The sequence below is a fragment of the Capra hircus genome, chromosome 11 (genome assembly GCF_001704415.2).
Source record: "Capra hircus breed San Clemente chromosome 11, ASM170441v1, whole genome shotgun sequence".
Classification (NCBI taxonomy): Eukaryota; Metazoa; Chordata; class Mammalia; order Artiodactyla; family Bovidae; genus Capra; species Capra hircus.
This window is the reverse complement of record NC_030818.1, coordinates 256,067-283,771: the sequence shown is the minus strand read 5'-3', so window position 1 is coordinate 283,771 and position 27,705 is coordinate 256,067. Positions and strand designations below refer to the sequence as shown.

Below are 27,705 nucleotides of genomic sequence, written 5' to 3'. Positions count from 1 at the left end.
ATCCCTGGTCAGGGGACTAATTTCCCACATGCTGTGTGACCAAAAAGAAATTATTAAGAACAAGCAAAGAACCACAAATTTCTATTTCTAACAAAAGCCAAAGGAGTTGAAGAATGTCTATCTTTAATGTGCAAAATGTCTTTGGAAAGCAACAAGCAGAGAATCCAACATGGCCCTGGGCTTCCCTGCTGGGCAGTTCCCTGGAAACCTGGAGCTGTACTCGAGGTGAAGGCCCTGGGGCTAAGGACTCCTGGTGCTTTGAAACGTGGGAGGAAGAAGGAACTCTCAGGGTGAGAGGAGAAGATGCGGGCAGAGGGACTTAAAAGAAACAGCAAAGCAACTGTCACAGCCTCAGAGCTCATTTCCTGTTTTTTCTTGGCAACCAAGTCAGAGAACAACTTCCGAACATACTTTGTGACAATTATGGTTTGAACTCTGCTGAATCAGAGCAGCAACTCTTAGTCTCAAAAAATGGGAATAAACAGCTCTGTTCTTAAATAATTTCAGAAACAGTGTAGAAAGTATTTGAATATTATCAAATTCAAGTGTTTGGATGTTTGCCAAAAAACAAAACAATAAATAAATATAAAGATGATGGAATGCAGATTGCTATGGAACAAAAATTCATTTGATGTAGTATCTTATTAATTCCTTCTCTAATCCAGAAGTTTTGAGGTTTAGGTGTCTATTCTTGCATTAAAAAAAAAAATCCTCCATTTGGACCAATTTTTTTCTCCGATGGGGGAATGATTTGGGTATTATCCACTGAGAGCTAATGTGTTATTTCTAATGATCCACATTGTTTTTCTCTCTTTCAAAGTCTTGCTTATTCCCGAACTATGGCACAAACTGAATCATTTGCCAGTAGTTACCAAATTGGTCTCCCTTTCTTGGTTAATCTTCTTGTTGATAACATTGGTTGTACAGTATGTCTGCACCATACAGGAAATCTTAGTGTTCAATCTCCGCACCAAGTATTCCACTTAGCTCCTCTTATGTCATTAGAGCGAGATTCTACGCACCGTATGCAAAACAGACTGTGCCTTGTTCTCGACATGTTTCCCGTGGATTCTGTGCCAACTTCCCCAGCTGGGAGGGCAGGGGAGATGTCCTGATGACGGTTTCGTATCCCATAGTTCGGGGTATAATAGTAAATACTTAGAAAGAATATTGACTTGCCTTCCTCACTCTTTTAAGGGCAAAGCTCCCCTGCATGAATCTGATTGCCAGCTGCTGCTACTGCCCAATGGGAATGGTTCTGATTTTTATAATCGTTCAGGATGAATTTTGCCCTGATGGATTGATTTTACTCACTTTAATCACAGCGGGATTAAGCATGATATTTCATTACTGACATTTGGCAGGGAGAGCTATGCATATAAAATGAGAAAACTGTTAAACTTGTTTATGGAACTTTATAATTTTAAGCATGTTCACATGAGAGGAAGCATCCTGACCGGTCGTATGTGCTCTGCTACTCCTTCTATAGTACAGAGCTTGGGAGTCAGTGAGGAGCTGCAAAATAAACTAGAGGATGTCGTGATTGACAGGAGCCTTCTTATTCTTGGCAAAATTCTGGGTGAAGGTAAGCAGTTTTTTCCTTTCCAAATATGAGTAAAAAGGTAAGCAGTTCACAGTCATTCTTTAAAATACATGTAGTAAATAGAATACCATTCTTGTGACTTTAACTTATAATACAAATATTCATAGTTCTATTTTATAACTTTTAAAATGAAAAAGTAAACAGTGATTTCTGAAACTCAGATGTGACCTATGAAAAGAGCCTCAGACTTCCCTGGTTGCCCAGTGTTAAAGAATCGGCCTACCAGTGCAGGGGCCGTGGGTTCAGTCCCTGGTCAGGGAAGACCCCACTTGCCGCGGGGCAGCTAAGCCTGTGTGCCACTACTGCTGAGCCCCAAGCTCTGCAACAAGAGAAGCTACCACAGTGAGAAAGCCACGCACCACAACTAGCGAAATCCCAAAGACCCAACACAGCCAAAAGTAAATAAATAAATAATAAAATTTAAAAAAGAAAAGAGCCTGTGTGAAAAGAGCCTCTTAAAAATGTCAATTCCCTTCCTTCATTAAAAAGCAGCAGTTCATACACTTTCAATGTTTTCCTCTAGTTCTTAAGCTTCCTATCCTTTGCACCTGCCAAGTTACATAGGACCAAAAGTGAAGATACACATTTCATGTCAAAATCATCTTAGGATGAGTGATAGAAGTATTAAGAGTTTGTACTTGATGCATGTCAGTAACAGTTTCCAGGTTGTCTTATAAGTTTCCTGGATCAGTTTTGATGCATACTAAAGTGATGAACTGAGGCAAGTCTGAGCCAAACAAGCCTGTGACAAGCAGGAAGCTAGTGCACAGCCTGTGCCCTGGGCTGACCAGTGTAGGTGGCCTGGGCCGGCTCTGACCAGCTGCTGTGTGGAGGTCACTCTGGGGTCTCATGAAAATAACAGCTCTGGTACTATCCCACTTTTGTGGGCAGGAAAGATTTTGCACAAGGTCAATATAGATGTTTTATTTCACAGGAGAGTTTGGGTCTGTCATGGAAGGAAATCTTAATCAGGAAGATGGGACCTCTCAGAAGGTGGCTGTGAAAACCATGAAGTGTGAGTTAACCCCGATTGTTCTAGAGGCGGGCAGCTATTTCAGTGTCTGGTGCTTCATCAGGCCAGTGATGGATGATGGAGTTCATATGTCATGATCCCTCTCGAGTCACAGAGGGAGAGCTACTATAATGAGCTGTTCATACCTGCATCATATATTCTTTTCTTTTTTAATGTTTTGTTTTTGTATGTATTTATTATTGAAGTATTGTTGATTTATGGGCTTCCCAGGTGGTGCTAGTGGTAAAGAAACTGCCTGAAATGCAGGAGACAAGAGTTTGATCCCTGGGATGGGAAGATCCCCTGGGGAAGGGAATGGCAACCCACTCCAGTACTCTTGCCTGGAGAATCCCCATGGACAGAGGAGCCTGGTGGGTTACAGTCCATGGGGCCGCAAAGAGTCGGACACAACTGAGTCACTGAGCATGCATGCACACAGTTGGCTTACAGTGTTTCAGGGGTACAGCAAAGTGATTCAGTCACACAGATATATTTTTGCATATTCTTCACACTTGCCAGGGAGGGGGAAATTTGCCTCTCCACCCATCTTAAGTTCTCATGGCTGGCCTAATAATAAAACTGACACAGGACAGATTAAAAGGAGAAAATGCATGAATTTTAATTAATGCCCAGGAAGATCTCATAGAAATGGGACTTAACAAGTGGCCAAAGGAGGCACTGTGTAAATGTTTTAGAGAAACACCACCATGGTGAGGAAATGACAGGACAAAGAAACTTGAGTTTGAGATGTCCAATTAAGTGAAGAATCCAAACAGAGTGTGGGCTTGGGGTAGTCAATTTAAAGGCCTATCAAGGTTTGTTCATACAGGCTTCTTCAGCCTGAATTCCCTTTCTCTGGTGATAAGGATGTCCTTCATCTTTCACGTGAGAGATTTATTTCCTGTTTTCAGGAAGACAGAAAGGAGGGTCAGAGCGTTCCTCTTGCATTAGCTGTTTCCTGCTGCTGCTGCTGCTGCTGCTAAGTCGCTTCAGTCATGTCTGACTCTGTGCGACCCCATAGACGGCAGCCCATGAGGCTCCGCCGTCCCTGGGATTCTCCAGGCAAGAACACTGGAGTGGGTTGCCGTTTAAGTAACTGTAATTCAGAATAATCCGTATGCATTACGGATTATGGCATATTTTGGGATGACCCACCCTGAGCCCCAACACACGAAGCAATAGCATTTGTTGTTTACTCTCTGCCTCCCTGCCTCTGTCACCTAGTAGAGATAATGATTCCAAAGTAAGGCATGAATTTCCAAGGCAGGGTGGATCTGGTAGCAGCATCTGACCCTAGGGGTTTCTGGCTTAGCTTGGTGGATTCACTTCCTCACATGAGGGTGGCTGTGTGGGTCTGCAGGAAGCTGTGGGCTGCCTGGAAGAAAGGATTCTCAGAGAGAGGAGAAGTGTTCTTTGCCCAAAGGCATAGGAAGGAGAGCTGTGATCACAAACTACAGTCTCCAAGTGAGCTGAGGAGAGTGCCTACATCTGGGTCAGGAAGGGCCCGAAAAGTCATCACAGAGTCTGCTTCCAACCCTTGAGTGGTAAACCACTGTTAAGAGTCTTCAGCAAATGAGAAGCAAGAGCAGACGATGTTCTGGAATGTTCACTTTGGTTGCAGTGTGGAGGAGGAAGAGCTATTAATACAGCGTTGGCAAAAATAGTGATAGACGCCAATTAGAACACTCCAGAATCTGTGCTGGTGTTCAGGGAGACACGGGCTTGATTCCTGAGTTGGGAAGATCCCCTGGAGAAGGAAATGGGAACCCACTCCAGTATTCTCGCCTGGAAATTTCCATGGACAGAGGAGCCTGGGAGGCTACAGTCCACGGGGTCACCAAGAGTCGGACACGACTAAGCGACTGAACAAGCACAGGACTTCCCTGGTGGTCCGCTGAGTAAGACTCTGCGCTTCCACGGCAGGGGGCACCGACCAAATCCCTGAGGGATCTCTGGTCAGGGGACTAAGGTCCCACGTGCCACGCAGTGCGGCCACAAAATAAATAAATAAAAGCACCTTTTAAGAAAAGAATGAAAGAAAATAGAAAATTAGGGTCATTTGTGTAGGAATCGCATCCATGCTAATGATCAAAGGTTGAAAGCCCAGTCATCTCTGGCCTCCAAGTTACACACTCATCTACACTGGCCTGGAGGGGTTGCACCACGGGGGAGGGTTTTGCCCACCATCACACTTGGTTGGTTGGGGCAAAGTGGGCAGACATTCCCTGAGCTTGCTTTGATAGGAGGATTAGGAGGCACAGACCCTGTACTACATGCTCTTATATGTGACTCCAGACAACACTCCACTCCTGTCAGTGTGCATTCCCTAAGGTGTGCCTGCATTATGCTTGATTTTTTTCCCTATTTTTTTGGTGGGGGTGCACCCTGCAAGATTTGCAGAATCTTAATTCCACAACCAGAGACTGAACCAGGGCCCTTAGCAGTGAAAGTGCAGAATCCTAACCACTGGACCACCTGGGAATTCCCTATGGTTGATTTTAATTGTAGCAGCTCAGTGGTAAAGAATCCTCCTGCCAATGCAGGAGACATGGGTTCAACCCCTGGGTCAGGAAGATCCCCTGGAGAAGGGAAAGACAAACTGCTCCAGTATTCTTGCCTGGGAAATCTCATAGACAGTGGAGCTTGGCGGGCTACAGTCCATGGGGTTGCAAAGAGTTGGACACAACATAGCGACTAAAAATAACACAAAATACATCATCCTGAGACTGGTTCCAAATAGGAAAAGGAGTATGTCAAGGCTGTATATTGTCACCCTGCTTATTTAACTTACATGTAGAGTATATCGTGAGAAACACTGGGCTGGAGGAAGCACAAGCTGGAATCAAGATTGCCGGGAGAAATATCAATAACCTCAGATATGCAGATGACACCACCCTTATGGCAGGAGGTGAAGAAGAGGAGAATGAAAAAGTTGGCTTAAAGCTCAACATTCAGAAAACTAAGATCATAGTATCCAGTCCCATCACTTCATGGGAAACAGATGGGGCAATAGTGGAAACAGTGGCTGACTTTATTTTTCTGGGCTCCAAAATCACTGCAGATGGTGATCGCAGCCATGAAATTAAAAGACGCTTACTCCTTGGAAGGAAAGTTATGACCAACTTAGACAGCATATTAAAAAGCAGAGACATTAGTTTGTCAACAAAGGTCCGTCTAGTCAAGGCTGTGGTTTTTCCAGTGGTCATGTATGGATGTGAGAGTTGGACTGTAAAGAAAGCTGAGCACCAAAGAATTGATGCTTTTGAACTGTGGTGTTGGAGAAGACTCCTGAGAGTCCCTTGGACTGCAAGGAGATCCAACCAGTCCATCCTAAAGGAAATCGGTCCTCGGTGTTCATTGGAAGGACTGATGCTGAAGCTGAAACTCCAATACTTCGGCCACCTGATACGAAGAGCTGACTCATTGGGAAAGACCCTGATGCTGGGAGGGATTGAGGGCAGGAGAAGGGGACAACAGAGGATGAGATGGCTGGATGGCATCACTGACTCAATGGACATGAGTTTGGGTAGACTCCAGGAGTTCGTGATGGACAGGGAGGCCTGGCGTGCTGCAGTTCATGGGGTCGCAGAGTCGAACATGACTGAGTGAGTGGACTGAACTGAACTGAAGAATCTTTTAAATTTACAGTTCAGAGACATTGAGCATCTTCTTGTGCAACCATCACCACCATCCACCTCCGTAACTTTTTCACCTCACAAAACTGAACTGCATACCCATTAAAGAACAACCCCCATTCTCCCCACCCCTTCTTGCACCTGGCACTCATCATTCAATTTTCTGTGACTTGGACTTCTCTAAATACTTCACAGAAGTGGAATCATACAGTATTTGTCCTTGTGTGACTGGCTTATTTCACTTAGCCTAATTATAGAATTTTAAGTGTTTCTTTTGAGCTGGCGTGATTCCAGAAACTTGGTATGAAAGTGCATCTAGTTCGCAAGGCAGAATGGGGCAGCCAGACTCGCAAGAAATGTGCTGAGAGAGAGAAGTGATTTGCTCTTTTTGTGAGGCAAAAATCATTGCAACAGACCAGTTGGATTCTATTTTAGGTGTTTTGTTTTTTTTTGCTATTAATAATCAGTTCAGTTCAGTCGCTCAGTCATGTCCAACTCTTTGTGACCCCATGGACTGCAGCATCCCAAGCTTCCCTGTCCACCACCAACTCCTGGAGCTTGCTCATACTCAGTGTTCAGTGAGTTGGTGATGCCACCCAAATATCTCATCCTCTGTTGTCCCCTTCTCCTCCTGCCTTCAATCTTTCCAAGCATCAGGGTCTTTTCCAGTGAGTCAGTTCTTCACATCAGATAGCCAAAGTATTGGCATTTCAGCTTCAGCGTCAGTCCTTCCAATAAATATTCAGGACTAATTTCTTTCAGGATTGACTGGTTTGATCACTTAATTTTTAGAATGGTTTTAGATTTACAGAAGGGGTCTTTCCTGATGGCTCCAGCAGTAAAGAATCCACCTGGCAATGCAGGCGACATGGGTTTGATCCCTGGGTCAAGAAGATCTGCAGGAGAAGGGCATGGCAGCCCACTCCAGTATTGCCTCGGAAATCCCAAGAGGAGCCTGGTGGGCTCCAGTCCAACAGGGTCATGAAGAGTTGGACACAACTTGGCGAGTAAACAGCCACAGCAGGTGACATTAGGGTCCAGCTGGTGTTGTATGTTCTGTAGGGTTTGACAAATGCATTATGTCCTGTGTCCACCATCCCAGGGTCACACAGAAGTTTCACCTGCTGAAAATCCCTGTAGGCAACCAATTCATCCCTCCCCCAACCAGTCCCTGGCAACCACTCTCACTGTCCCTATCATTTTGCTTTTTCCTGATTTTACTTTTAAAGAATAAAATTGCTATTCATCTTTCCCCTTCCCTGAGTAATAACTCACGGCTAACCTTTTCCATCTTTTCTTTTAGTGGACAACTTTTCGCAGCGAGAGATTGAGGAATTTCTCAGTGAGGCCGCGTGCATGAAAGACTTCAACCATCCGAACGTCATTCGGCTCCTAGGTACTCATGGAAATGCAGCATTGGGTGGCCGGAGGGCCTTGGCTGATATACTCTAGGCCAAGGCAAAAATCTCTGGGGCAGATAAACATTATGCTTTGTATAAGCCCAGAGTACTTCATAACATTGGGTTTTTGTGAATTCCCTGGCAGTCAAGTGATTAGGACTCAGCACTTCCTCTGCAGGAGGCCTGGGTTCAATCCCTGGTTGGGGAACTAATATCCTGCAAAAAAAAAAAAAAAGAGTTGGTTTTTCTCCCAAAAGACTTTTTATGGTTGCATTTTTCTGAAGCTGGTTGTAAAAATAGGCCTGAATTTCCTGGACACCAGTGAACTCAGGAATGTTTAGTGTCCACAGAATTCTAAGTTGCTGTGGATTAAAATAGCCTCAGTTACCCCCACCCCCATCCCCCCGCCCCCACCCTTACAAGGTTTCCCTTATGGCTCAGTTGGTAAAGAATCTGCCTGCAATTCAGGAGATCTGGGTTCATTCCTTGGGTTGCGAAGATCCCCTGGAGAAGGAAATGGCTCCTCCAGTATTCTCCCTCTCCAGTATTCTTGCCTGAAGAATTCCATGGACAGAGGAGCTTGGCGGGCTACAGTCCATGAGGTCGAAACAAGAGTCAGACACGACGTAGCCCTTGAACCACCACTGCCACCCCGCTTACAAGACGTGAAAGCTGGTTATGCTGTAATTTGTCTTGATTTCAGGTTGCACATGAATCAAATACTAGCAGGGTAAAGCTGTAAATTAGACAAATTCCACAAATCAGTTTCGAAAAACAATTTTTCTTAAAACTTTTTTTAGCTCTACCAAGTGACATACGGGATCTTAGTTCCCCTCAGGGATTTAGACTGCTCCCTGCAGTGTAAGCTAGGAGTACTAACCACTGGACCCCTAGAAAGTCCTGAGAAACAGTTTTTAAATCAATTGAATCAAGTCCCATGAAATTGTCAATACAGAGCCCAAGAAATGTGGCTTCCCTGGCGGCTCAGACAGTAAGGGATTTGCCTGCAATGAGAGACACTGGATTCAATCCTGGGTTGGGAAGATCCTCTGGAGGAGGGCATGGCAACCCACTCCAGTATTCTAGCCTGGAGAATCCCATGGACAGAGGAGCCTGGCAGGCTACAGTCCATGGGGTCACAAAGAGTCAGACACAACAGAGCTACTAAGCACAGCACAACCTAAGAAATCAGTACTTGAAAAGATATTAACATTTTTTTAACTTACTAATTTCTTGGGATTTATGTTGGCAGTTTCATGGGATTTGAGTCAGTGATTTAACAATGAGAATTTGGTTTTGTGACACCATTTACTAACAAATACTCAATGGAGAGCTGGTCTCAAGTGGTTGGTGTGTGATGTTCTTCCAAAAGGGGGGAGCAACCTAAAAATAATTGAATGTTCTGCTGACTTCTTTTTTTGCTGTCTTTTAACTTGATAAATGCTATATTCTTGGGGGAATTTTCAATGTTTATTATGATGGACACTGCCAGAGAGATGGGAAAACTAATGTTTGGAGACAGTATTGTGTCAAAGGAACTACTGTTGCTCATTTGTAGCTGTTGACTTCGGCAGAGTCTGAGGACAGTGGTGTTTAGTCCTTGACTACCATGTGCAAGAGCTTTGCGAACCTGACCTCAGACAGACTCTGATTCAAGCATCTGTGACAAATGATGTGGAGCTTTCCTGTGTATAACTGTTAACATTTAGAGACATGGATTTCACCTATGGGCCCTCAGAATTAATTCTTCTAATAGTTTTAAGTATTTGGTTGCAGGGGACTTAATATGGTTAATTATTTAACCGTCTGAAACTAGTTTGCCCTTGAATTCGCCTGTGGTCACCTCCTCCTCAGTTTGACTCAGCGTAACAAAAACTCCATGGGTTTCTACAGCTATACTTGTTTTTGTTGTTTAGTTCACTAAGTCGTGTCTGACTCTTTTGCGACCCCATGGACTCACCAGGTTCCTCTGTCCATGGGATTCCTCATGCAAGAATACTGGAGTGGGTTGCCATATCCTTCTCCATAGCTGTACTTGGTATTGATTACTTTTTTTAGAACTTTCATGCAAAGATTGGCACTAGTCTGAAAGAAAAAAAAAAATCCCAAGAAGTGGACCCCAGTGTGTGTTCCATATTCTAGAACACAGAGTGTGTGAGTTATGAGTGTTTTGTTTTTTTAACTGTTCCTTTGAGAGTGCGTGGTTTCAATTACGCAGCACTCCTGCAGCGCGTTTTCTGGTCACTGCTAACAAGGGCTCTTTGTAACTTACTCTCTGGTTTTAATTCCAGGTGTATGTATAGAAATGAGCCCTCAGGGCATCCCCAGGCCCATGGTGATTTTACCCTTCATGAAATACGGGGATCTGCACACCTACCTCCTCTATTCCCGACTGGAGACAGGACCGAAGGTAATTCATCACCCCATTGCCTGAACAGTACTCGGGGCTCCCACCACAGGGCCAGGACAACCTCAGCGTCTAACCTAGAAAGGGAAGCAGGGGACGCTGGCTTCGTGCGGTGCTCACTGCAGGCCCTGTGGGTTGATGTAGGGTGTCCGTCGTCACAGCAGACCTGCCCACAGGCTTCGTTACTCTCATCTTATGTGGGGGAGAAGCCAGCTGGGAGTGGAGCAAGATAGCCCTCTTGCTATCAGAGTGGCTCTTTCCTTCACAGTCTCCTTTTGTGGATTGTTCACTATGGAATCACCAGATGTCGGAGCCATCTCAGTTCCCAGTTGCAGAGTTCTTTTCAGAGAACCGGAGGGGAAATTGGTTGCATCCATCTTTCTATTTGTCCCGAGCCCCTCTGTCCTCAGAATCAGAAAGTATGTTAAGAATGGGTGGACCTGCCTGCCTACCTTCCACGGTGCCCCTGAGAGAGGGCCACCCCTGAGACCCCACAGGGCAAGCCTAAGCCTTGCCCTCAAGCCCCACAGCACAGAGAAAGCAACCAGAAACGGGCCCTTAGACTGTAGCACCTCACCCCCCAACCCCAGGTGGTGGAAGGGGTCCTGATGAGAGAGCAGTAGCAACGTGGTAGCCTGGGAGCGCCGCAGGGGAAGGTCCTCATCCCCCGAGACAGGCGGACCTGGAGGAACGGCCACTCACCAGAAAGTTTATCGAGACAGCTGGAGAAACCACAAACCTGGGCTTCTCTGGTGGTCTAAGATTCCCACCTGGGATTCTCAGGTGGATGAGAATCCACCTGCCAGTGCAAAGGACATGTGTTCCATCCCTGGTCCAGGAAGATCCCATACGCCACGGAGCAACCAAGTCAGTGCTCCACATCTAGTGAGCCTGTGCCCTGTAGCCTGGGAGCCCTGGCTGCTGAAGGCCTGCACCTAGAGCCCAGGTCCCAGCAAGAGAAGCTGCTACAAGGAGAAGCCCCGCATCAGAATGCCTAGTAGTCCCCGCTCACTGCTACTAGAGCAAAGCCTGTGCAGCAAAGTCAGAACTAAAGTGAACACGGACTTCCCCGGCGGTCCACTGGTTAAGACTCTGCACTCTCAGGGCAGGCGGCCTGCGCTCCATCCCTAGTCAGAGAACTAGAGCCCACCTGTTTCAACTAAAGATCCCACGTGCGGGGATCGAAGACTCCAACACGGCACAGCCAAATAAATAAATAAAATACAATTATTTTTAAAAACAAAATAAATCTTAAAAAAAAACATAAAACCTGAGACCAGTTTACAGAGAACATTTTCTGGAGCCTTCTCTCCTGTACCTTGCTGCCCCTGTTGGTATTGTATGCGAGTGTTATGGAAACACCAAGAGACTTTTTATTTTCTTTCTCTTGGTTTTGTCCTGTTCTTTTGAGGGATGGCGGGAAGAACCTAAAAGGGAAGGAGTTCCTGCCTTCTTCTGGCTCCCATGGTGGTCCCATGCTCACGCCTGTTTTGGTTTTTACGATTCACGTGTTTATTTTTGGTTGCTCTGGGTCTTCGTTGCTGTGCTTGGGCTTTCTCTATTTTCGGTGGGTTGGGGCTGCTCTTCCTTGTGGTCCAAGAGCTTATTGTGGTGGTTTCTCTTGCTGTAGAGCACAGGCTCGGGGGGGGGTGGCGCCTTTGGTGGTTTAGCACGTGGGCTCAGCGGCTGTGTCCCGCGGGCCGGGAGCAGCCGGGCCTCAATGCTCGTGGCACCCGGGCTTCAGCTGCCCAGTGGCTTTAGTCGCTTCCTTGAATCTTCCAAGATCAGGGATCAAACCCTTGTCTCCTCTGTTGGCATGCGGATTCTCATCTCATCAGTTTTTATGATCCATTATTATGACCTTGGACTTGATCATTTGTTATGTCTAAGGACTCTTTGCCTAACCCTAGGTATAAGAGATTTTCTTCTATGTTTTCTTCTAAAAATTTGTTTACATGTTGTGTTTGAGTCTGTGAGCTATTTTTCGTTACTGGGGTGAAATTTCGTCTGTTGCTCTTCTGTTTATAGATGACCAGCATCATTTGTGAAAGGCTATCCTTCATCCATTCATTGCTTTTGCACCTTTGTCAAAAATCAACTGTGTGTACACGTGTGGGTCTGTTTCTGAGTTCTCTGCTCTGTTCCATCAAGCTCTGGGCCATCCTTTGCCCTTACCACATCATCGATATTACTGTGGCTTTACTGTCATAAAATCGGGTAATGTGATTCCTCCAAATTTATCCTACTTTTTCAGAATTGTTTTCACTATTTTGGTTTTGTTGCCCTTCCATGTAAATTCTAGAATCGGTTTGTCTGTGTCTGCCAGAAATAACTGCTGTCATCTTATGTTTTTTTGAACAAAATAAGTAAAGAAACAAAAAATAAAAATGTTTTAAAAACATAACAAGTAAGGAAACAAGTACACAGCATTTTACTTGCTAATGAATTATTTCTATTTGCAAAAATACAGGTATATTTCCAATGATGAAAACCCCCAGGTTGTTATAAAAATTTTAAAGGGGTATATTTTTATATTTTACTACCTGATAGCCACTGGAAGTCACAAAATGCTTCATAGGCAAACTAGAAAATCAAGCTTCTATTCAAGTCTCTGCTGCCTTGTCAGTCAGGTCCCTGGGAATAGGTGCCTTCTGTTCCTTCTGGAGGGGTCTCAGTTACGCAAAGATGCTTTTTCTGCAGGACTTGGTGCCACACTGTTCTTTGCGTTAGTAGCACCCCTGGTCTTCTGATCCATGGACACTGGACGCTTCTCTATTAATTTAGAACTAATTTAATTATTTTGCTTTATATTGTCAGAGTATACGTTTTGCACTTCTTTTGTTAAATTTCTTCCCAAGTATTTTGTTAATTCTTTTGTAGATGTTTTCTTAATTTCATTTTTGGACAGTTCATTGTTTAGGGCATAGAAATGCACTTGAGTTTCGTATGTCAACCTAGTATCCGGTGGCCTTATTGAACTCATTCACTAGTTTTGCTCCACATTCATCTTTTACATGACCTTTGGTCACAGTCTGCAGGAATAATGTAGTTGTGCTTGGGAAAAAAATGACACAAATCAATAGCACCTGATATTCATTATCCTTTCACAAATGTCAGCAGATTTGGTATTTCTTAGCACCCAAATCCTTTCCTAGAAATTAGAATATAGAAAACCAAATGCCCCAAATAGACAGAATAGAGGCATAAGGTTTCATGCCTGATTTGCTTACATTTTCTTTAAGGGTAAAGGATAATGAAAGCATTTTGTTATACAGTCTATTATTGATGTGTGTCTTAGTTGGGAAATATAAATCATTGAAAATTCAGTGTCTTGGGACTTTCCTGGTGGTCCTATAGCTAAGGCTTCACGCTCCCCGTGCAGGGGGCCTAGGTTCAAACCCTAGTCAGGGAGCTAGGTCCTACATGACACAGCTAAAGATCCCAGTGCCACAACGAAGAGCTGGCACAGCCGAAATAAGTCAGTTTCTAAAAATTCCAGTGTCCTCATCAGCACCACTTCAGAAGGCTCAGGTGCCATAGAGAGTAGGCCATGACAGTCCAGCCCCTTGGGGGAGAATGTATCAAGGATGGACTCATTGTGAGTTCTGTGAACTTGTGAACCCTTCTTTTTAGGGCTCCGATTGCACTAAAACCTTGAATTACTACCCAGAAGTCTTGCTGAATCAGCACCCTCATAATTAATCCCATAATTTTCTAACACACAGTCTGGTTTGATTTTTACAACCTAGGGGAAAAAAATACACACTAGACTGTTCAAACTTAAAGAAAGGCCTCCTAGAGAAACAAAAATGAAAATTCCCAAATCCTTACTTGTGGTTCTTTGGTCCCATGATAAGGAGTAAAGACTGTCCTACTTTCTGTCCAGAAGATGAAAAGTATCTTTCAAAACATTTTGAAGTGAAATGATAGCAGATGTGGGTGCATAATTGGAAACAGCTACTTCTCAGAGCACTTTTTGCCATCCAAACCCTAGACCTTCCCCCCTCACCCTCCCCAACTGAAACCAGACCTCCCCTCCTTTCCCCTGTTGGTCCCACTGCCGCTCAGAAGGACACAAGGATCCCATTTGACCTTATGACTTGTGAAAAAATTATTACTCGCTGTCCATACTTCTAAAGAAACAATAAAATATGATATTTGCAAGAAGTTTTGGGTTTGTTGATTTTGTCTGTGTGTCTTCATCCCTTTTAAAAACCTCATTTGTGAGGTTGCATGCATGCTCATTCTCTTGAGTCGTGTCTGACTTTTTGTGACCCCATTGGCTGCAGCCCGCCAGGCGCCTCTGTCCATGGGATTCTGCAGGTGAGAATACTGGAGCGGGTTGCCATGCCCTCCTCCAGGGGATCTTCCTGACCCAGGGAGCAAACCCTCGTGTCCTCCATCTCCTGCATTAGCAGGCAACTTCTGTACCACTGAGCCATCAATGTTAGTGATATGTAAATTTCCTTGTTTCATGGCCACACTTCTAAGAAATAAAGCCATCATTTTCCCCCTCAAAGGGAAATAACTCGGTTTCCTTTTAAAAAAATAATCTGTCAGGAATTGCAGCAGTTAGGACTTGGCACTTTCACTGCCTTGGCCTGTGTTCAGTCTCTGTGCCACTCAGTCATGTCTGACTCTTTCTGACCCCATGGACTGTAGCCCACAAAGCTCCTCTGTCCACGGAATCCCCCAGGCAAGAATACTGGAGTGGGTAGCCATTCCCTTCTCCAGGGGATCTTCCCGACCCAGGAATTGAACCTGGGTCTCCTGCATTGCAGGTGGATTCTTTACCATCTGAGCCACTGAAGAAGATTCTCTGAAGAAGGAAATGGCATCCCATTCCGGTTTTCTTGCCTAGAAAATCCCATGAATGGAGAAGCTTGGTGGGCTATAGTCTATGGGGTCTCAAAGAGTCCGACATAACTGAGCAGCTAGCTTCAAGCTACACAACAGAATCAAATAATGATAACAGTCTCTCTCCTCATGTCTTCCACCCTCTAGCATATCCCCCTGCAGACACTGCTGAAGTTCATGGTGGACATTGCCCAGGGAATGGAGTATCTGAGCAACAGGAACTTTCTTCACCGGGATTTAGCTGCTCGAAACTGCATGTAAGAGTCCTGGTCCGTCCTGGAGACGGTTGGGGCCTCGTGGTGGTAGACACTGGTTAGATATTGTAGGGGTGCTGGGGGGCACGTTGCTGTTAAGATACAGAGGACGGCTGGATTTGGGAGAGGGACAGCGCGGCTGGCCCTGGAGACGGAATTTCTACCACCCTGAGATACAACTGGGTTTTCTGCTTGAGGATTTTCGCTATCTCTGCCTCCAAGAGTCTGGTTGACTTCCAAAACTTTGCCCTGTGACTTTTAAAAAATTCTTTTTACTGGAGTCTGGTTGAGTTACAATGTTGTTCTAGTTTCAGGTGTACAGCAAAGTGAATCAGTTGTACATATACTCATATACCCACTCTTTTTACATTATTTTCCCGTATAGGTCATGACAGAATATTGAGTAGAGTTCCCTATGCTAGGCAGTAGGTCCTTATTAGTTAATCTGTTTTTTATGTAGTAGTGTGTATATATGACTACTTTATTTTCACACTCTCATGCAACTCGGAGTCCTAGCTGTGACTTTGGGACCCTCCCCGACTGCCATCAGGTTCTTTGGATCCAGAATTACATATAAGTCAACTCATCATGCCTGAGAAATCCCACGGACAGAGGAGCCTAGCAGGCTACAGTCCATGGAGACACAGAGTCAGGCACAACTTGGGGACTAAACGGCAATCGTGAAGACAGTCATGAGCAGCAGAACAGTTCTGTCCCTGAGTTTTCATGATGCTGTCTTGTGAAGCAGTTTTGTCCTGGCTACACCAAAACTTTCCTTCTGCAGCGAAGAGATAAGAGCTTATACAAGAACTTTGAACGTCAGCTTCCCCCTCTCTTCAATCGACTTCAGTAGCCATTGTTGATGCTCAGTCACTCAGTCGTGTCTGACTCTGTGACCCCATGGACTGTAGCCCACCCGGCTTCTCTGTCTATGCGATTTCCCAGGCAAGAATACTGCCATTTCCTCCTCCAAGGAGTCTTCCTGATTGAACCTGTGTCTCCTGCATTCCAGGCAGATACTTTACCGCTGATCCACTGGGGAAGCCCATTTTTTGTACTTATCCTGACTGTTTTCAGCTGCATTGGGCGCGGACCTGGGATTTAAGGCTTTGCCTCTGGTGTCGCTGAGGATGTGAACTCACTCTGTCTCTCTCTGTAGGTTGCGAGATGACATGACTGTCTGCGTGGCGGACTTTGGCCTCTCTAAGAAGATCTACAGCGGTGATTACTACCGCCAGGGCCGCATCGCGAAGATGCCTGTGAAATGGATTGCCATAGAGAGTCTCGCAGACCGAGTCTACACCAGTAAAAGTGATGTGGTATGTTCAGAGCTTTGATGCGGGGCCTCGCATTGCAAAGATGAAGGCAAGGTGAAAGAAATGACCTCAGCTGGTGCCACAGGACTACCTACTCTTTGATGAACTGAGGATTGGGGCAGGCTCACCCTTCTCTTTTATTTATTGCTTGATGCTTGAATTCTAGGTGGGACACTAGATTCTGGTGAAGTAGCCTGACATGCAAAGGCCCTTCATTTATCCCCACTTTCCTCTGCTACAATATAGTGACTAAGATATTTCAGATTTACATTAAATGAATTCATCCAGTAGCTGTTTGAACCAAGATGCTGTATAAAAGGTGCTGTGTAACGACAGATAACCTTAACCAGAGATTTGGGAAAAGAAAACAGGGCTATCCAGGTGGCTCAGTGGTAAAGAACCCGCCTTCCAATGCAGGAAATGTGGGTTTGATCCTGGGGCTGGGAAGATCCCCTGGAGGAGGAAATGGCAACCAACTCCAGTATCCCTGCCTGGAGAATCATGGGCCGAGGAGCCTCGTGGGCTACAGTCCATGGGGTCACAAAGAGCTGGACAGAACTGAGCCCACACACAGAAGAAAATGCATGCCAACAACAGTAGGAAGAGAACGTTAAACAGAGCAGTGACGTGACAGAAGGCTAGCCTGCCTTTGTCTCATTTCCCAGACAACTCTAGTAGAAATGGGGAGCTGTGCTGTTCCAGCCCCGTGTCACTGCCGCGTTGGGAGAGCGGTGTGTCCCTAACGTCTTTGTCAGCTCTGTGTGCCGTCGCCAGGGCTCTGAGGAATGGCCTTTCCCAGTGAAGAAGTCCATTCAGCCTTTCCGGAAAGACTTGAGCCCTCATGTTGTCACTTTGTCCTCAGTGGGCGTTTGGCGTGACCATGTGGGAAATAGCCACGCGAGGAATGACCCCCTACCCCGGAGTCCAGAACCACGAGATATATGACTATCTTCTCCACGGCCACCGGCTGAAGCAGCCCGAGGATTGCCTGGATGAATTGTGAGTCAGTTGCTCTCCACCTTGGGGCAGCCGGCAAAGACCTGGGGACACAAGGCCACTGGGGTGGGGCCGCTTACAGGGGGCCATGGGTTTTCTGTTTCTGTTCTAAATTTTATGGGTTTACAACCATAGTCACCACCACCACCTCTGCCCTCTGCCCACCCTCTGGCGTGGGCAGAGGGTGACAGGCACAGACACTGGGACCAGAAGCCCCTTGTGGGGGTAGGCGGCGTGTGCCCATCTCCAGTGAGCCCACACATGCCCTCAACACCTATAATCCCCTCTAGGAAATGCAGTTGGCCATCTGTGTGGGTGGAGGCAGAACCCGCAGGTAAAGAGAGCCAAGGGTAAGGGGCTTGAGCATCTGCAGTGTTTGGTGTCCACTGGGCTTTGGAAAACAATCCGCTGTGGGTATGACGGAGGACTGTAAATCCTACGAGACACAGGTTGACTTCACAATGCATGGGGTACTTGGATAATTCACTGCTCTCTCTCTTTTCAGGAAAGGTTGGCTTTGTCTATGAGTGGGGACAGCTCTTCATCGCAGCTCTCAGGCTGCTCACTGCGGTGGCTTCTCCCCTTGTGGAGCACGGGCTGGAGAGCTCAGGCTCAGTAGTTGTGACGCACGGGATCGTCCTTGCCGTGTGTGGGCTTCTTGTTGTGGCCCATGAGCTTAGCTACCCCGCAGTATCTTAGTTCTCCAACCAGGATCTAACCCGTGTTCCTGCACTGGCAGGTGGATTCTTAACCACTGGACCACCAGGGAAGCCCCTTTGCAGATTTTATAAAAATAATTTCCTGTGGCTCCAAGGAGAGGGGCATTCTCACCATGTTTAACAAGAACTTTTTGGGACCGGGTACCTGCGTGGGCTCCATCATGGAATGCCTTGCCAGGCTGCCAGGGCAGGTGGGCCTGTGCAGGACACCCCCCACACAGAGACATACTCACACTCGCACGCTGGCTCTGCTTTCTCACACCCCTGAGAAGTCCCCTGTCAGTTTGCTCGTGGGCCTCCAACGTCCCATATTAGCCAAACAAAAGGAAGCTTTTTTGATCAGAGCCTTACTCTGCTTGGAGGTGGTGGTGGTGATTATGGTTGTAAACCCATAAAATTTAGAACAGACACAGAAAACCCAAGCCCTTTAAAAGAAAATCATGAAATCCTAATTTAATTAGATCTGGGGTTTCACGGTCGTTTCTGCAATGGCCCCGTGAATGAAATGTTTGCTTCTGCAAATGAGGAAGCCCTTTCCATGAAGCAATATTGAATAGGGCGTTTTGTGGCTGCTTCTCTCTTGGCTTCTCTTGTGCTCCAGGAGAAGCTGACTGTGCAGTCTTAGCAAGGTCTATGCTGTGTCACACTGTGGTCTCAGATGATTCATGTAGAGCCAAGGCGAGGGAAGGCTGAGTCGGTTTCCTGAGAGATTTTGTAGGTGAAAGAGCCTCAGTCTCAGCAATGCCGGGTGGCTGGGAAGCCGGATAAAGCAGTGACTCTGTGGTCTCTGTGCCCAGACTGCCCCTCACGCCACTGCGGGCTTGCAGAGGCTCTGGTGAACCAGGCCTGCTTCCCAGGTCCCCTCTAGAGTCTGGATGCTGGGCCAGAGAAGCCTCTGTGTTTCCAAATCTGGGGCCTTTTCTCTTAAAAATGAGGCAGGCCCTGCTGATACTTCCCTGGTGGTGCCCTGGTTACGACTCTGGGCTTCTACTGCAGGGGCACAGGTTTGACCCCTGGTCAGGGAAGTTCCTCATGCCATGTGCTGAGGCCAAAAAGAAAAAAAAAAAATTCTTAATAAAAATGAGGCAGATCCTTCTGAATATCTCTGTTTGCTGTCTAAACTTAGTGGAGACAAGTTGACCCCTGTGTTTGGTTGCCCCTCGGTCATGTTATAGCTTCGCTGGTGGCTCAGTGGTAAAGAACCTGCCTGCAATGCAGGAGACCCAGGTTCCATCCCTGAATCGGGAAGAGCCCCCGGAGAAGGAAATGGCAACCCACTGCAGCTATTCTTGCCAGGAAACCCCATGGACAGAGGAGCCTAGTGGGCTATAGTCCAAGGGATCACAAAGAGTTGGGTATAACTGAGCACGCAGAACACGTGCACAGTCCTTTTCCGGTCAAGTCTGAGAAACGCAGAGATGCACGTAGCGGGCTGCACTTGGAGCCCTGCTCCCTGCTGCCGTCTCTTCTCGTGGCATCACCCCTACCTCCGAATGCGCAGGCTACAGGCCCTGCTCCCCGTCACCTCCAGGCGACATTCCCAAACTGAACTCACGGCCTCCCAGCTGCAGCTGCTATGATTAGCACTGTCACTGTCCCCCGCTCCAAGGTGACACCCGAAGCCGCCGTGCTCTTCCTTTTCCTGCTGTGTCCCATCAGCCGGCAGGTATGGTTCAGGGTACTCCGGCCATCCCTCCCCCCAATACAGGCCCACTTCCCGGCTATCGTGGGTTCAGCCCCAGAGTACTGCAGTAGAGTGAGTCACAGGACTTTTTGGTTTCCCAGTGCATATAAAAGTTACACTGTAGTCTAAGTATGCAATAGCATTATGTCTAAAAAAATGATGTACATATCTTAATTTTTAAAACACTTTATTGCTAAAAAATGCTAACCATCATCAGAGCCTTCCTCAAGTCATAATCTTTTTGCTGGTGGAGGCTCTGGCCTTGATGGTGGTGGCTGTTGGCTGATCAGGGTGGTGGCTGATGAAGGTTGGGGTGGCCGTGGTGAATTCTTAAAATAAGATGATTGATCGAGTCTTCCTTTCATGAATAATTTCTCTGTAACAGGCGATGCTCTTTGATACCATTTATCCCACAGGAGAACCTCCTTCAAACGTGGAGTCAGTCCTCTCAAATCCTGCTGCTGCTTTATCAAATTTGTTGTTGGTGGTGCTGGTATTGCTGTTGTTGTTCCGACTCTTTGCAACCTCGTGGATTGCAGCACACCAGGCTCCCCCATCCTTCACCATCTCCCAGAGCTTGCTCAAACTCATGTCCATTGAGTCGGTGATGCTATCTAATCATCTCATCCTCTGCCACCCTGTTCTCACCCTGCCGTCAATCTTTCCCAGCATCAGGGTCTTTTCCAGTTAGTTAGCTCTTCAAATCAGGTGGTCAAAGTACTGGAGCAATTTCTTCCTCAACTGAAGCCTTGACCCTCAAAGTCATCCATGATGGTTGGAATCAGCTTCTTTCAAACTCCTACATATGATGATATTTTGACCTCTTACCATGAATTACAAATGTTCTAATGGCATCTATCAATAGACTACTGAATCTTTTCAAGAATGTTTTCAATTTACTTTGCTCAGATTCATCAAAGAAATCTCTTTCCACAGCACCTATAGCTTTACAGAATATATTTCTTGAGTAATAAGACTTGAAAATCTAAATTACTCCTTGATCCATGGGCTACAGTATGATACTGTGTTAGCCGGCAGAAAATAGCATAAATCTCGTACGTCTCCATCAGAGCTCATGGGTGATCAGGTACATTGTCAATGAGCAGCATTATTTTTAAAGGAGTCTATTTCTCTGAGCAATTGATCTCAACAGTGGGCTGAGAATATTCAGGAAACCATGCTATAAACAGATTTGTGATCCAGGCTTTGTTGTTCTCTTTATAGAGCACAGGCAGAGCAGATTTAGGGTAATTCTCCAGGGCCCCAGGACTTTTGAAATGGTAAAAAAAAAAAAAGACACTGGTTTCCACTTAGAGTCATCTGCCAATTGCATTAGTTCCAAACAAGAGTCAGTCTGTCCCTTGAAGCTTTGAAGCTTTGATTTCTGCTCTCTGGCTATGAAAGTCCTGGATGGCATCTTCTTCCAATCAGGGCTGTTTTGTCAACTCTGAAAATCTGTTGTTTGGGCTGTCACCTTCATTCACTATCCGAGCTACATCTTCCGTGTAATTAGCTTCTACAGAACACTGCTGCTTCACTCTGCACTGCTATATTATAGAGACGGCTTCTTTCCTAAAACCTCAGGTTAGTTTCACACTTTTCTTCTGCACCTTCCTCACCTCTCAGCCTTCATAGAATTGAAGAGAGTTAGGGCCTTGCTCTGAATTTGGTTTTGGCTTAAGGGAATGCTGTGGCTGGTTTGATTTTCTGTCCAGACCACTGAAACTCTTCCCTATCAGCAATAAGGCTGTTTTGCTTTCTCATCATTCGTGCGTTCCCTGGAGCAGCACTTTCAGTTTCCGTCAAGAATTTTTCCTTTGCTTTCACAACTTGGCTAACTGTTTGGTCCAAGAGGCTTCTGGCCTGTCTTGGCTTTCATTCTTGACATGCCTTCCTCACTAAGTTTAATCATGTCTAGCTTTTGATTTGAAGCGAGAGACGTGTGACTCTTCCTTGCGCTTGAACACTTAGGGGCTATTGCACGGTTATTACTAGCTTAATTTCAATATTGTTATATCTCAGAAATATAAGAATCTCTCAGAAGAGAGAGGTCCAAGGAGAGGGAACGGGACCGAAGAATAGCCAGTGGGCAGAGCCGTCAGAACACACGCAACATCCATTGATTAAATCTGCCGTCTTCCATGGGCAGTTTGCGGCATCTCAAAAATATTATAATAGTGACATCAAAGAACACTGAATCACAGGCCACCCTAACAAACATTAATAATGAAACAGTGAAATATTGTGAGCATTACTGGACTGTGACGCAGTCTAATGCTGTCGGGAAAATGGCACCGACAGACTTGCTCACCACGGGGTTGCCACAAACCTTCAATTTGTGGAAAACAGGGACTTCCCTTGCAGTTCAGTGGCCAAGACTCCGTGCTCCCAATGCAAAGGGTCTGGGTTTGATCCCTGGTCAGGGAACTAGATCCTGCATGCCACAACTAAAGATCCCATGTGCTGCCATGAAGATTGGAAATCTTTGTGCCACAGCTAAGACCCAGTGCAACCAAATAAGTCTTAATTTGTAAAAAACACAGTATCTTGAAGTGTGATAAAATGAAATGCTAGAAGGAGCATGGGTTTATGCCTGGGGGTCGGGGGGAGGCATATAATGCAATAAAACAGGGTCCGCTTGTGCTATCAAACCACAGAAGCCCAGGGCTGGGCAGGGCCTAGAGCGGTCACACTTGTGGGAACCTAGGCACAGTGGCATCACAGAGCATGTAAATGAATGAGCAGTTCAGGGCCCTCTTTCCTGCAAGAGTGCACGGGCTATCCTTTCTCCTGTGTTCCTCTTTTCATCACCCTCAGGATCCTAGCATATCCTTTGGGTGGCATCCAAACCTACTTTTCTTAAAATTATCATCTGATCATGAAAATGCTGCTAAACACAATCTTTCCATGGTCCCCCATTTGCCCAGAGAGTAGAAGCCAGACGCCTGAGGGTCTGACCCATGGCAGGCGGGGCAGCTCAGTGGTTAAGAACATGGGCTGGGGCACCAGACACTCCTCAGTGTGGGTCAGTTTCCCCCTCAAACTAGGAAGGGCCAAGCATCACCCTCTCTGGAGACTTGTCTATAAAGTGAGTTTACCAGTACTTGTGTGGGGACGTGTGTTGCTGCCAAGCTGACATGTCTAAAAGTACCTTAAATGACAGCTGTTAGTAAATACTACGGTCAGTCATTCGTTTTACTCGAGAAGGTAGAGGTCACGGGCAAGAGCAGGGGTCCCCGTGTCTGTGAGTGGCCGTGCCTGTCTGCTTCATGGGGCAGCAGCAGACGGCCAAGACGCAGCAGCCCCACACATGCCCTAAGCTGCAGCCACCCCAGATCAAGGGCTGTCTGAGCCCAGGGCTCACCTGCTGCTGTCATAGCACTGCCCTCACGGCTCACACACCTGTCCACCCTAGCCCACCTCCCGACTTCATTCCTCGAGGCTCGCAGGGCCTGGAATGATGGTGAGGGTGGAGCCGGGACACTGACTCTCACTCTCACCTCCATCCCCAAGCCCCTCCATCCCCTCCTGAGTGGGACAACCGGATGGTTGGCATGTGGGCTCTGGGTGCTGTGCTGGGGAGGTCACGTGCTCTTCTTTACTTCCAGGTATGAAATCATGCACTCGTGCTGGAGAGCTGAGCCCCTGGACCGCCCCACCTTTTCAGTGCTGAGACTGCAGCTAGAAAAGCTCTTGGAGAGTCTGCCTGTGGCTGGGGACAAAGCCGATGTCATTTATGTCAACACGCAGCTTCCAGAGAGCGCAGAGGGCCGGGCCCAGGGCTCGGCACTGACTCAGCTGGACTTGAGCATCGATCCCGACTCCATCATTGCTTCCTGCATGCCCAGCGCCACCATCAGCGTGGTCACAGCAGAAGTTCATGAGCACAGACCTCAGGAGGGACGGTACATCCTGAATGGGGGCAATGAGGGATGGGAAGAGCCAGCTATGGCTTCCCCCACCACAGGAACAGCGGAAAAGAACCGGGTTTTACCGGAGGACACACTGGTAAGGAATGGGGTCTCTTGGTCCCAGTCCAGCACATTGCCCTTGGGGACCTCAGGGCCGGATGAACTTTTATTTGCTGATGACTCCTCAGAAGGCTCAGAACTCCTCATGTGAGGAGAGCTGAGATACTACTCCCAAACCCTGGAAATTCCTACTTTGAAGACCCTTGGTTTTTTTTTTTTTGTATTTGCCTTCCTTAACAAGTAAGTGCCCCAGCTGGAAAGCACCATGTGAATGCTGTCAAGTAAGTCATCATTGTTTAAAGTACATAATATATATTTATTTAAAGAGATAGTATCTATATGTATATGGTGGAAAGAGACAAAGATATTCTATTTTAATAAAAGATGACTTGTATCATGTCACTTTTCTAGCAGATAGTAACATTTAAGCCCTAACAGCCTCATCTCTACGGCAGTTCCTGGATGTTAACATTGGCACAAAATTTTTTTTTTTTAAGTTTTTTGTCTTTTTCATGACTATTAAATATTTGTAAAATGAAATACCCTATTTGCCGTTGCTCCTGGTCTTAAGAAAAATCTGGTGTTCCCACCTGAATCATGTATTTGGTAAGAGTGATTCATGTTTAAAGTTTTATAACTAATGAATTCTCTGATTGGCTTCCTAATAAAATATGAATGAGGAAGACTGTGTGTGGTACTTACTTGAGACTTGGGAGAATATGGTCACTGGCTGCCTCAGTACCTTTGCAAAGGACTTCTCTTGATGCCAGGCCCTTGATGCAGTTGCTCTGACCACTCTTGATAATGTTTTTTAAAGATATGGAAGAGACTTCAGTGGTGGTCCACTGGTTAAAAATCCACCTTGCTATGCAGAGAATGTGGGTTTAATCCCTGATCAGGGAATTACGATCCCACATGCCGCAGGGCAACTAAGCTTGGGTACTGCAACTCGAGAGGCCTGCGTATGGCAGCTACTGAGCCATCGCGCTCTACAGCCCATGCGCCACAACTGGAGAAAGCCCAAGCGCAGCAGCGCAGACCCAGTACAGCCAAAGAAAGGCACGGAAAAACCCTCCAGAGAGCCCAGAGATGAAAAGCAAGCAATATTAGAGGGTTGAAAAATACCATCTGCGTGGAAAGATTTAAAATGAGTCATAAGGGACTTCTCTGGTGGTCCAGTGGTTAGGACTGCACACTTCCATTGCAGAGGACACAGGTCCCATCCCTGGGCAGGACACTGTGATCCCGTTTGCCATGCGACTCTGCTGAAAAAAAGAAAATCATAGATGAGTCCAAGAGGTAAAGCAGTTTTCTGTGGGAAGGCATGACTCGTGGGAGGAGATGTGGGCAGTGAACAGGAAACAAGCTTAGAGCTCAGGACCCTTCAGTTCACATCCCAGCTCCGCTGGGTCATAATAGTCATTGCTGGCTGAGCACGTCTTATGTCTCAAGCACTTTATGAAAACTACCTTAATCTGTACGTCACTAACATGGGTAGCAGTGGCATCATCACCCGTGGGCCGGTAAACCGAGGCTGGAAAGGTTGAGGGTCCTCTATGGCCCCTGTCTGGAGAGGGCGGGAGCCAGACTTCAGAACCAAGGGATCCGTTTCGGGCTGGCTCAAGCATGTGATCTGGGGAGTCTGTTCCAGAGCTTCTTGACCATTTAACAAACACATGCATGCATGCTAAGTCACTTCAGTTGTGGCTGACTCTTTTCGGCCCCATGGTCTGTAGCCCACCAGGCTCCTCTGTCCATGCGATTCTCCAAGCGAGAATACTAGAGTGGGTTGCCATGCCCTCCCCCAGGGTAACAAACACATGGACAGCACTTACCATGTGGCCAGGCCAGGAGTCATTTAATCCTCATAGTGACCCTACCAGGCATTGTTTGTTGTTGTTTAGTTGCTCAGGTCTGATTGACTCTTCCGAGAACCCATGGGCTGTAGCCCACCAGGCTCCTCTGTCCGTGGAATTTCCCAGGCAAGAATACTGGAGTGGGTTGCTGTTTCTTTCTACAGGGGATCTTCCTGACCAAGGGATTGAACCTGCGTCTCCTGCGCTGGCAGGAGGCTTCTTTACTACCGAGCCACCGGGGAAGACCAGGTAGGTACTACTATTATCCCCATTTCACACGTGGGCAGATGAGGCAAGAGAAGGTTAACTTACTCTGCTAGTAAAGCAGTCAACTGATGTGATCACTTTCAGTGCTGATCCTTCCAGCGCCCGTGGCAGCCGGGCAGGCCAAGCCCGCTGGCATCCTCAGGCCTGTTTCACTCGTGAATAGCTTCCCGCGAGCCACTGCAGCCTGCAGAAAGCAGCGTGTGGCCCTCCTGGCCTGGGTCCTCACCCCAGCTGCCAGCCCAGGTGCCCCAGTCTCCAGGGCCAGCTGACCCTATCGTTACTGTGAAATGCTCCAGACCAGAAAGTTCTGGGGAGTGGAAAGGAGTCTGCACTGCCATGAGAAATGCCAGCACCACATTTCATCAGTGAAGGGAGAAATAAACAAAAGGCTGTTAGAACCTATCAAGGTAATTTCTACCTGTTGGAAATTTTTGAATGGTTATTTGAAAATCAATAAAAGATTTTGTATCACCTGCTTTGTATCATCTGCTTGTGCAAATAAAGTTTCCTGTTGGCGATGACTATTGAAACTGTCTTTTCCATGCAATAGGGATTTTAAAAGTAACGGAAACATGCTTTGGGGAAATCATGAACCAACTGACTAGTTCAAGCAAAAAAACCCAAGTTAAAAAGGTGTGTTCATGGCAACTTCCCTGGTGGTCCAGTGGTCAGGACTCTGCACTTCCACTGTAGGGGGCAAGAGTTCAGTCCCTGGTCAGGGAACTAAGACCCACAAGGGCCAGGTGGCCAAAAAAAAAAGATATGTTCGAATCTGTTAAATAAAGTAGAAAATTGAAAATGTACTTGGGGGTTTCATACACATTTAATGTCACATATCTAAAGTAACATGCTTTGTGTTTTGTATTTCTAATTTTAATTACATAATGTAAGCAAATACATAATGAATAAGTCATCAAATGCCCTCGGCCCCCCCAATTCCTGTCCAGTGTGCTCAGGACATGCCGTGTGGCCTGTGAAGGTCTGGGAAGCCAGGGTCAATTCTACAGGGTCAATTCTGCTGTAGAGAGAAAGCCATGGCTTCCAGCTTTTCCTGAGACGTGGCAGAGAAATTAACTTTGCCCAACCCCACAGCGATGCACCAGGGCCTTGGGCAAATGGGACGTGATGGCAGAACACCTCTCGCCACCTCCTTTTCACAAGAGGAGAATACAGCCGGACTGTTCTTCATCAGGGGACTTCCCAGGTGGCTCAGTGGTGAAGAATCCGCCTGCCAGTGGAGGAGATGCGGGTTTGAACCCTGGGGTGGGAAGATCCCCTGGAGCAGGGAATGGCACTCCACTCCAGTATTCTTGCCTGGGAAATCCCATGGACAGAGGAGCCTGGAGGGCTTCAGTCTTTGGGGTTGCAAAGAGTCAGACATGACTTAGCGACTAAACAACAACCCTTGCTGTTGACACTTGTAGTCCCCTAACCGAGACAGTCAGAACCGCTGCATTCTTCCCTCGGCCACATTGGAATATCTAAAAGCTCTAACTTTCGGAGGACCTGATCCCTGACAAAGTGTTGTCCGGTCTTCTGATCGTGAACTGATACATAGCCTTTCAAGTTTGCTTTTGTATAAACTCAGATTACTTATGTAAGTGGCTCTTAGAAGCAAAGAGAAAAAAAAAACGTGGGGAAGAGAAAACAGGGAGAAACCAGTTGGGTCATTCCCTTTAACTGGGCTGGGACCCAGCTGGGGACGGCGAGCAAAATAAACAAACACCT

General features: G+C 46.6%; 1 protein-coding gene across 1 annotated transcript in view; it reads left to right on the top strand.

The window, feature by feature from the left end:
- The window catches only part of MERTK (MER proto-oncogene, tyrosine kinase), a 121,347-nt gene extending 96,808 nt beyond the window's left edge, over positions 1–24,539 (top strand). Inside the window, exons 12-19 of the mRNA XM_018054803.1 lie at positions 1,490–1,585; positions 2,538–2,618; positions 7,554–7,646; positions 9,942–10,060; positions 15,062–15,171; positions 16,328–16,487; positions 17,347–17,483; positions 23,492–24,539. Of these exons, the coding sequence (XP_017910292.1) occupies positions 1,490–1,585; positions 2,538–2,618; positions 7,554–7,646; positions 9,942–10,060; positions 15,062–15,171; positions 16,328–16,487; positions 17,347–17,483; positions 23,492–24,005 (1,310 nt within the window). The 3' untranslated portion in view covers positions 24,006–24,539. The remainder of the gene's footprint in view (positions 1–1,489; positions 1,586–2,537; positions 2,619–7,553; positions 7,647–9,941; positions 10,061–15,061; positions 15,172–16,327; positions 16,488–17,346; positions 17,484–23,491) is intronic.